Source organism: Xyrauchen texanus, chromosome 8, assembly GCF_025860055.1.
Source record: "Xyrauchen texanus isolate HMW12.3.18 chromosome 8, RBS_HiC_50CHRs, whole genome shotgun sequence".
NCBI lineage: Eukaryota > Metazoa > Chordata > Actinopteri > Cypriniformes > Catostomidae > Xyrauchen > Xyrauchen texanus.
In genome coordinates this window covers 8,223,935-8,235,494 of record NC_068283.1, presented here as the reverse complement: position 1 = coordinate 8,235,494, position 11,560 = coordinate 8,223,935, and the positions used below count along the sequence as shown (strand labels likewise).

Here is an 11,560-nt window from a genome sequence, read left to right as displayed (position 1 = left end):
CTCTGTGAGCATCTCCCTCTTATTTTCTTGGAGCAGTCAGCCTTGGCAGGTCAGTGAGCCAGTTCCAAACACTCTCAGCAATCTTTACATCTTGTCATGGTAACATAACAATTGTTTAATCAGCTAATATATCTCCTATATGTTTGTTGTTTTAATGTCTACAGTCTCTCAGATCAACTCCAGTATTAGCAGCAGCAACAACAACTGCAAAGGCAGCATACTCAAGGAATTTAGTAAGATTTTACCAGAACAGGTATCACATTAATGTAAAAAATCTGTTGTATTTGCTGTAAAATAAAATTGCTGTATTTTTTCTGTTTGCTTTGTTTTTATTATATTAATGGAACTCTTGTATTTTTGTAATTCAGTTTTTGCCATCAAAATAGCCACAAATGCTGACATGGCATTAAATAAAACTATACTCTACTGTACGAAACATGGGCCACGTTGATTTTACTATAAAGTTTACTATAGTTTTTACTATAACGGCTGTTCTTAATTATTCTGTATAACAGAGAAGAAAAAGCCATCAGGTTGGTACAACTTAAGACACTTCAGTTTCTAATTATTCTGGACAGAAAATATTTTTTTAACTTTTAAACTTAAAATTGTCTGTTCTGTTCTGTTTCTTTTCCAAAACTGCATCACAGCATTTGCTGCCGTATCAAAACAGAATCATCCGTATCGATACGCGAATCAGCAAGGAATGTGTCACGATATATTACTGTATTGATATTTTGAGCACCGCGCTATTTAAAGCCTTGTTCCATGTGCCCCTTTTATACTTTGAGCACCTGCCCCTCCAAAGGTCTCTGCACGGCCCTGCCAGTGCTGATTGTACATGTGCTGAGGTCAATTTAAATCGGCTGAAAATCAGTTTATTTAAGTTTATTAAAAAGCCCCACTCTATAGTCTGCCAAGCGTATTCGACATTCACGGGCGGCTTGTGTATTGTGTATATAATTGTGTGTATAATAGGCTACACAATACACAAGCGTGACTCGTATCAAACGGGAGTAAGTGACGTAGATGAAGCTCAGTCAATCCGCGCGCCCGAAATGCGCGCGCCGGAGTCTCTGTATTAATCCTTTCAGCACCACTGACTGTGTGAAGACAGTTGAAGCGCTCACACTCCTTGTTTGATGACAGAACGCATTGGATTTCCAACCATATTACAGCTAATCTCTCTTCATTTGGACTGCTAATTCTTTTGAGTGATTTTTATGAAAGTGCCCGTGAGTTAAATCCGTTGTGCGCATCTGTGAGAGGGGGATTCAACAGTTTTATTCTTTGAGGAACATTCAGTGACGGGGAGAAGATAGTAAAGTGCTCAGACTAGGTATTTGTCGACAGAAAGCTTGGGATTTCCAACCCAATTGCAGCCAATACACTCTCTACACTTGGACTGGTATTTAAACATATTCAGATGCATTTTATTGGGGAATTATATTCACACCACTTTGAGTGGCTTTTTAAATCAAACTAACTTCAGAACCTCAAGTTGTATGCGTTTTTAAGAAAGAAACGGCCGGTATGACAGCTCTGTTCGTGGCACTGTTGCTTATATTCACGTCAGGAAGCGGGAAAGTGGCTCGCGCGAGTGGCGCGAAAGGAAGCCGCTTCGTGTGCACGGCAGTGCCCGCTGGCACCGACCTCAACTGCCCGGTGGACACGAACAACCGGGTTCAGAGCACCAGCCCGCAGGAGGAAGAGTTGCGGAATACTATAATTCAACTGCGAGAGACCATCCTCCTACAAAAGGAAACTATAGTAAGTCAACAGGGCACTATTAAAGAGCTCAACTCCAAACTCGCGCGCTGCGAGGCTGACGCCAGGTCGCGAGGCAACGCGCGCAGGAAAAACACAATGGGCGACCTGCCGCGCGACCCCGCCGAGACTGTCGAGCAGCTGGGCAAAACCATGCAGAGTCTGAAAGACCGCCTGGGGAATCTGGAGGTGAGCGTGTATGTGTTTGAGTGATGCTGGATAAGAGAGATAACTGAATGCCCACTTAAGGTTTGTGTTGCATTAAAGGAAAATGGAGCTCTAATGATCTGTGAAATTGGCTTCATTCGAGCATGTCAAAACAAGGTCTTCAGCCATGGTAGATGGTGTGGGAGGGACTTTTCTGGATGCATTTTTTATTTTGAAACCAATTTTAATATTATGCCACATTTATTGCAGCGCGGGTCTATGGCTACTGCTGACAGTGCAAAGTACTTCTGTTCTTTTAATGTTTTATTGTTTGTTTGTTTGTTATTTATTTATGTATTTAAATGTCTCCTTAAGATGATTCGCCTATGTTTTCCTCTTTTGTAAGTCGATTTGGATAAAAGCGTCTGACAAATGAATAAATGTAAATGTAAATGGCTGATGTCCATACCAATACATGCAGGGTTTCGATATATCGATATTTACACAAAGCAATTTAAAGGGATATTTGACCCAATTATAAAAAATATTTACTCATTCCTCATGATGTTCCAAACTCTTTCTTCTGTGGAACACAAATGGAGATGTAAAGCAGAATGCAAGCTTCAGTCACCATCCTTTTTCATTGTATCTTGTAGGGATTGGAACATCCAGAGGTTGAGTTAATTATAACACAATTTTCATTTTTGTTGAACTATACTCATCTGGGATGGCGTGAGGGTGAGTACATCATGAGATAATTTTTCTCAGTTTCATTTTTGGATGAACTATTCCTTTAATAATACGAGATGTACACAAAATCGCTGAAATTAAATGAACACTTATTCTCACAATATTCATTTATTACATTTATGCATTTGGCAGACGCTTTTATCCAAAGCGACTTACAGTGCACTTATTACAGGGACAATTCCCCTGGAGCAATCTGGAGTTAAGTGTCTTGCTCAAGGACACAATGGTGGTGGCTGTGGGGATCGAACCAGCGACATTCTGATTATCAGTTATGTGCTTTAGTCCACTACGCCACCACCACTCTGTTTGTGTTGCAATATTCAAAATAATATTTAAGACAATAACAGAAATATGAAAAGAATGTGCATTAGCCTAAATTAGCAAAGCTAAAAACAATTTTTGATTTGGATTTGAAACTGTTACACAAGCAAAACACCAAGTCAGCATATTTTTAGGCTAATGCTGATCATCTCAAAATAGAACAAATATTGGCTGGTTAAACAGGCTGGCTGAAATACAACACAATTCATAATTGAATATAAACCCCATTATGAACAAGAAACAGAACTACAAACTGAACCATAACCCTTATATACAGTACAGTATACTAATATATATATATATATATATATATATGTAACGTTATAACTGCTCGGGGTTCGGTTTGCTTCACAGTTGTTGGGTCATGGTTTGGTATTTAAAAAATCCAAAGTAAAAATATTAAATTTGGTAACAAACACTTTAAGAGATTTCACCATGGTTTTACTACAGTATCCATAGTTTAACCAGGGTATTTGTAGTAAAATCAAAGTAAACACAAAATGAACATGGTTACTGTCATGGTTATAATATATAGTAAAATCATGGTTACTATGGAAAAACAACAGTTGACTGTAATAAAACGTCTAGGTTACTTATGTAACCTCCTTTCCCTGATGGAGGGAACGACATGTTGTGTTGAAGAAGCGACACTAGGGGTCTCTGTTGACAGCCAAATATGCCTCTGATCTATGAAAAAAAGCCATTGAGAATTAGACAGTATTTGCATACCCTGCCCCCGGACATATGGGTATAAAAGCGGGGAAATACATTGAGTTCATTCAGGATTTTTCTGAGGAGCCGGAAATGGTCCAGCTACCACAGTGGCTTGGCTCAGCGACGTGGCCGGGAGGACATAGCGTCTCGTTCCCTCCATCAGGGAACGGAGGTTACATACGTAACCTAGACGTTCCCCGTCTGTCGTTCACTTCAACGTTGTGTCGAAGAAGCGACACTAGGGGTCCAATTTAAATCATGCCATGCGCTTAGCCCCTGCCTAAGGGAGATGAAGGTCCACTCGTAAGGGGACCGTACCGCAGAAAATACACACAGGAGGAGTCCACACAAGAGTCCCGACCTGTGGAGCACCTATTCCAATACAGGGTAGATTTGAGTACCCGCAGTGGATTGGGTCGGCGAATTCCTCCGCTGAATTGCGGACCCATAGGGCTAGGGAGGAGTCATCCAGGGATCCGATTGTACGGGATCTCCTGGGAGAGAAAGCGCACAGTTTTACCTCGGACGAGGGAAAGGGTGCTAGGTGCAAGCGATCCACCGGGACAGTCCGTCAGCATGTTACCGAGTTCTACCGGCTCGGACCTGAGAAAACACGGGACGATACTGACTCAACCCTGAGATTGAAAAATCTCGCAAAGGTATTAGGTGTTGCCAAACCCGCTGCTCTACATATGTCTGCCAGGGAGGTGCCTCTGGCCAGTGCCCACAAGGACACAACACTCCTTGTTGAGTGTGCTTGGACCTGCAAGGGGGAGGGCACGGCCTGGGTGTGATAGGCCAATTAAATGGCGTCCACCACCCAGTGGGAAAGCCTCTGATTGGAGACAGTGTTCCCTTTACGCTATCCACCAAAGCAGACAAAGAGCTGCTCAGAACGTTTAAAGCTTTGCGTGCAGTCCAAGTACGCAAAGCACGTACCGGACACATTTCAGCACTGACTGAGGGACTCGTTGACTTGTTGGTGAGACGTGCTAACATTGAGACTGAGTCTAACTCCATGCCGAGAAAAGAGATGCTCTGAACCGGGGTGAGCTTGCTCTTTTCCCAGTTGACCTGAAGCCCCAAACAGCTGAGATCGGTCGTAAGCCGCTGCCTTTCTTGGGTATGATGAATTAAGGGCTTTAGAAACCCTTCTTCATCTCGGTTAGAGGGACAGGCTCTATCGTGTCTTTGAGTAAGAGAGTAGCGATTTCCATGTGTAGGGATTTGGCATGTTCGCCAACATAAAACATAAAAAGCGACAACATAAAAAGCGGACGCCCTAGAAGGGAGGCGAAGGCCTGGCAAATTGAATTGCGTAACCTAGTCGAATGGTCTGGGCCAGCCAGGGTGACTTTTTGGGACGTGAAAGCCACGCATCCATTCTCCGGGGGACGGGTGGTCCGAGGGGGCGTACCTGGCGGAGCTGCACCCGCTGCCGTCCCCTGATCCCCTTCAATTCTCATTGGCCTTTTTTCATAGATCAGAGGCATATTCGGCGCTAAAGAGAGTCCCCTAGTGTCGCTTCTTTGGTTCCTTGAAAGGAGGGAATGAAATTCTGCATAACATTTAGCTTGTAACAAAGATTTAGTACAGCGTGGTGCCATCTTCCAGGCATTTCCAGCTTGATGCTGTGGACTAGAGGTCGACCGATAAGATAGTTGGAAAGACAAGCCGATAACCAATTAATCGGCCGATAGTTTTTTTTACATTGTTGTGGGAAATACTTAAATATTGTTAGAAATTGTAAATAAATACTGACAATAATATATATATATATATATATATATATATATATATATATATATATATATATATATATATATTATTATTATTATTATTTTTTTTTTTAATACAACAGTAATAGACAACAGTAATACAACAGAGGGTTTAATAGATTAAACCCTCACGCTTTTATTTTGACATTCTAAACTCTCCAGGAAGTCCTGTAAGTGTCAGGCAAGTTAACAGTAGTTTAATTCACTTCATATTCAAATTCTGGTAAAATGCACCTCCGGTGCCGTTCTAAATGCATATTATAAGTGAACCGAACTATTGAGCATCTACATCTGAGATGTTGTTTGTGAGTAGCTGTCAGGATAGAGACCAGGAGATCAGAGGTAAGTGATTCGAATACAGTTTGCTTGATGCACGGAGAACAACAGGTAATCCAGATAAATTCAATCGTAGTATAATTACTCAGTCTCAGTTCGTTAATCCTTTCTCTCTTCTAGGAATGATCGGAGCAACTTGGTCAGATCTCGAACATGGGCTCTCAGGAATCGGATGGGAGATCTGGAGATGGCAGAACAATATTGCAAAGGGTTAGTATGAGTCAGGTAAGGAAACAGAATACTCAGGAGTTCAGAGTTAACAGGGTTCTCAGGATACGGGAAGAAACGGTCTGTTCCTGTTGGAGGCTTGACAAAGACTGGAATCGCAGTGAGTGTTCTTATGAGCTGGTTGATGAGGTAATTGATGATGACCAGGTGTGTGTGTGTTTAATATTCTGGAGAGAGTGATCTTTGAGTGGTGGGCTGAAACGAGCTTGATTGATCCCTGACATTACCCCCCCTCCAGAGTCCGCGCCAGCGGACCCAGTACCCTGACATCGTGGGGGCCTACCTCGAGGTCGTGGAGCAGGCCTTTCAGGATGTTGTTCATGGAATTCAGTGAGTAACATGGGGTCGAGGATGTCCTTTCGAGGTACCCAACACCTCTCCTCTGGTCCATAATCCTCCCAGTCTACCAGATATTCGAGTTGACCACCTCGACGTCGGGAGTCCAGGATCCCCCTTACAGTATATATGGGGTCGGCTTCAATGGGGGGTACTGGGGGATTGTCATCATGAACTAGGTCTGTAGAGGGAACAGGAACAGGTGGACGATGGGGTTTTAGAAGTGAGACGTGAAATGAGGGGTGGATGCGATACTGGGCCGGCAGACGGAGCTGGTAGGTAACTGGGTTAAGTTGTCTTACGATGGGAAATGGACCAATATATCTTGGACTTAGTTTGCGACAAGGTAGTCTTAAACGAATGTCTCTGGTCGAAAGCCAAACCAGTTGTCCAGGCTGATATTCGGGGGCCCTACGACGATGAACGTCTGCAAAGCGTTGTTGACGGTTCAGGGCTTGTAGGAGATGCTGATGAGCTTGGTTCCATACCCTCTCACTGTCTTGGAACCAGGTGTTAACTGCAGGGACTTCTGATGGTTCACCGGACCATGGGAACAATGGTGGTTGGTAACCCAGTACACACTGAAATGGCGTTAGATTAGTGGAGGTTTGTCGAAGGGAGTTTTGAGCATACTCTGCCCATACGAGATAGCGGCTCCAGAGATGTTGGTTAGAATGGCAGAAGGTACGGAGGAAACGACTGACATCTTCGATCTTCCGTTCCGCCTGACCATTCGCTTGTGGATGATACCCTGAAGTTAGACTCACTGTTACATTCATTAATGCAAAAAATGCTCGCCACACCTTGGAGATAAACTGCGGTCCCCTGTCCGACACAATATCCTCCGGAATGCCAAAATTCCGGAAGACGTGCTCCATCAGTAGTTCTGCGGTTTCAAAGGCTGTGGGTAAGTTCTTCAGGGGAATTAATTTTCAAGCTTTAGAAAAGCGATCAATGGTTACCAGGATACACGTATTCTCGTCTGAGGGAGGAAGGTCAGTTACAAAGTCGACTCCAATGTGCGACCAGGGTCGTTGCGGAACAGGTAAAGGCATGAGTTTCCCAGTGGGTAAGTGACGGGGGTTCTTGTTCATGGCACAAAGAATGCATCCTTGGATGAAGGCCTTGATATCTTGTATCATGTTGGACCACCAGTAGCGAGTTTGGAGAGTGGAACAGGTTTTGTTAATTCCAGGATGACCTGTGCCAACAGATGAATGTGCTGAGGAGATTAGAGAGGTACGAAACTCTTCGGGTACGTAAATCTTTTCGGCTGGACACTCTGGAGGACTGGGTTGGTGTTGGGATAATTCTAACAGTTGTTCATTTAAGTCCCACTGAATGGGATTGACAAACATCTTTTCGGGTAGGATATTCTCAGGTTCCTCGTGGGAAGTTTCGGGGGCATGGAGACGAGACAAGGCATCCGCTCGGACGTTCTTCGAACCAGGGCGATAGGAGATCTGAAAATGGAAGCGAGTAAAAAGGAGTGCCCATCTGGCCTGGCGTGGGTTAAGTCTCCTTGCCTCTTTCAAGTATTGAAGATTTTTGTGGTCTGTGAGAACCAGAAATGGATGTTTGGCTCCTTCTAACCAGTGTCTCCACTCTTCTAGAGCTAGTTTAACCGCCAGGAGTTCTCGATTGCCAATATCGTAATTTACCTCTGCAGGAGATAACTTGTGAGAGAAGAATGCGCAAGGCATAGGTTTGGGTGAAGAAGCCGAGTACTGTGACAACACAGCTCCTACTCCCGTAGTAGAAGCATCAACTTCAACAATGAACATTTTTTCAGGATTTGGATGTTGGAGTAATGGAGCTGTGGTGAACGCGGTCTTGAGAGACTGAAAAGCATGTTCAGCCTCAGTGGTCCAGTGTAGTGTCTTTGGTTTTCCCTTGAGTAGAGAGGTCAGAGGAGCAGTTAGCAGGCTGTACTGGTGAATAAACCTCCGATAGAAATTCGCAAATCCAAGAAATCGTTGTAATTCCTTAACAGACTGTGGAGCGGTCCAGGAGGTTATGGCTTTGGTTTTACGATCATCCATCTCTACTCCTTTTTCACTGAGGTGGTAACCGAGGAACTCGACTGAGGTTTGATGAAAGAAGCACTTCTCTGCTTTCAGGAACAGGGAGAATTCACGTAGTCGTTGGAGTACCTGAGAGACATGTCGCTGATGTTCCACCGAGTTTCTGGAGTAGATTAAGATATGGTCTATGTAGATTATTACAAATTGATTCAGGTAGTCTCGGAAAACTTCATCCATGAAACTTTGGAAGACTGAAGGGGCGTTTACCAGACCATATGGCATGACGAGATATTCGTAATGTCCTGCTGGGTTGATGAATGCGGTCTTCCATTCGTCGCCCTCTCGGATTCGAATGAGATTGTATGCACTTCTCAAATCCAGCTTGGTGACTATCTTGGCTTCTCGAAGTTGTTCAAGAGAAGAGGGAACCAATGGGAGCGGATAACTGAACTTCACGGTTATCTTGTTTAACGCTCTATAGTCTATACATGGACGTAGACCTCCATCTTTCTTAGGGACAAAGAAAAAGCTGGCAGCAGCAGGTGAAGTAGAGGCCCGAATATAACCTTGTTTTAACGCCTCTCCAATGTACTGTTGCATGGCTTCTTGTTCAGGGATAGCCAGAGAGTAGATTCGCCCCTTGGGGATGGATTCTTCGGGAATCAGATTGATGGCACAATCCCAGGGTCGATGAGGTGGTAACTTGGCAGCCTTGATGGGATTGAATACATCCGAATACTGAGAGTAGCATGAAGGGATGGACACCAACAGGTTTCTAAGGGGCTTTCAATGGAATTTGAGTTCACTGGGATGGCGTCGGGTAAGTTAGCGATGGACGAGACTGAGGGTTCAACATTCGTGGACGAGCACATGCAACCCCATTTCAATACCTTACCAGATTTCCAGTTGATGTTAGGTTGATGTCGTATAAGCCATGGACGGCCAAGGATAATATCAGTCTGGCTATTCTCAAGTACGAAAGGTTCAAACAGTTCATGGTGTGTGTCTTCAATACAGAGTAGAATGGGTTTAATCTGAGACGTGACGTACCCCTGATTGATGGTTTCACCAGTCATTGCATGGATGGAGTATGGCTTGGTGGTGGTGGATTTCTGGAGTTGGAGTTTCTGACAGAGCTGTCCTGAGATGAAATCTCCTGCCGACCCTGAGTCCACAATGGCTGTAGCAGAGACATGGAAACTCGTAGATTTTAGAATCACTGGTATCGTTAATGGAGCTGACACAGAGACAGACGTGCAGACAGAACTCACAAGCATTCTAGGAGGTCGTGTAGGGCATGAACGAAGAAAATGTCCTCCCATCCCACAATACAGGCACAATTTTAACTCTCGACGTCGAGAACGTTCAGCTTGAGACAGTCGATAGGTATCCACCTGCATCTTCTCTACTGCCACTTCGGAGGGACGTTTATCGGGATACTGAGGTGGTACAAAAGTGGGTTGCTGAGCTTCGCGATAGCAGCCCTGAGATCTTTGGTGCACACGGAGAGCTTGCTGTATGAATTTTTCAACCCCCAGGCTATCATCATAAATTGCGAGTTGAAGGCGAAGTGCAGGATTCAAACCACGTCGGTAGACGGAGATGAGCGCCTTCTCGTTCCACCCACTGGCGGAGGCTAGAGTGCGGAATTCCAGTGAATACTCAGAAACTGACTTCTTGCCTTGATGTAATTGTAATAGTTTATCACTGATGGATGAATCATCTACTGGACGCCCGAAAACTTCTTTGAAATGGTTTACAAACTCCTGTACAGAGGAAGTAACAGCAGATTCCTGCAGCCACAATGTTTCAGCCCATCTTAATGCAGCTCCTGATAGCTGTTGAATAATAAAAGCAACCCTCGACTTTTCAGTGGGATATAACTGGGCTTGTTGTTCTAAAGCGAGCGAACACTGTAACAGGAACCCGTTGCAATCCTCCGCCCGGCCGGAGAATGGCGCTGGACGGGAAGTTGGATTGGCGAAGCAAACCAGACAGGAAGCGGGGTTTGCGGAAGTACTGGGCGCTGGCTGACTGGGATTCACAGCGGCGGCTGTCGGTTGTGCAGGATTATCAACATTACGGGCAGATTCCATCGCGCTGTTTCTTCCTTTTTCAGGTCAAGCCTTCTGTCAGGATAGAGACCAGGAGATCGGAGGTAAGTGATTCGAATACAGTTTTATTCAGGTGACAATCGTGTAAGGTGAGTATAAGGTGAATTTCCAGGTGCAGATTTAGTGACGATCGCTTGATGCACGGAGAACAACAGGTAATCCAGATAACTTCAATCGTAGTATAATTACTCAGTCTCAGTTCGTTAATCCTTTCTCTCTTCTAGGAATGATCGGAGCAACTTGGTCAGATCTCGAACATGGGCTCTCAGGAATCGGATGGGAGATCTGGAGATGGCAGAACAATATTGCAAAGGGTTAGTATGAGTCAGGTAAGGAAACAGAATACTCAGGAGTTCAGAGTTAACAGGGTTCTCAGGATACGGGAAGAAACGGTCTGTTCCTGTTGGAGGCTTGACAAAGACTGGAATCGCAGTGAGTGTTCTTATGAGCTGGTTGATGAGGTAATTGATGATGACCAGGTGTGTGTGTTTAATATTCTGGAGAGAGTGATCTTTGAGTGGTGGGCTGAAACGAGCTTGATTGATCCCTAACAGTAGCGCACCGCCGTGAATGCTAAAAATAGCTGCGGGTGTGTGTGTAAACACAAAGCATTTTATTACTTATTAAACACAGCCTTTTGTGATTAACAGAGCTATTGCACGTCTTCAAGTGGCTGATCACATTCTGGTGATGGGTCTTTAATGTGAAACTAGGGCAAACTAGTGAATTGCAATGTCTTATGCTTTTTTAACGCTTCTATAAGATTCAGTGATATTTTTGTTTGTATTTTGCACTGTTACGCTCGTTTAAATTCTCCAAGAAACTCGTCTCACACACACACACACACACACACACACTGATCACTTGATTATCTAAACAAAATTAAAAAAAATACGTATTACTGTTATGATAAAAAATTTATTAAAATCAGATGCGTTTCTGATTTCTTTATACGTCTCGCTTGACTGCATGAAGATATTTTTCTCAAACCTCTCACTAACTTTAAATATACAACTTAGTTGGCTAAAGCATAAACGTAACTGAA

The 11,560-nt window shown here is 44.0% G+C and overlaps 1 protein-coding gene across 1 annotated transcript in view; it reads left to right on the top strand.

Annotated features, from left to right (window-relative positions):
• Nucleotides 1–1,155: 1,155 nt before the first annotated feature.
• LOC127647918 (neuronal pentraxin-2-like) overlaps nucleotides 1,156–11,560 on the top strand; it is a 35,364-nt gene continuing 24,959 nt past the window's right edge. The window contains exon 1 of the mRNA XM_052132443.1: nucleotides 1,156–1,956. Coding sequence (XP_051988403.1) covers nucleotides 1,534–1,956 — 423 coding nt within the window. The 5' untranslated portion in view covers nucleotides 1,156–1,533. The remainder of the gene's footprint in view (nucleotides 1,957–11,560) is intronic.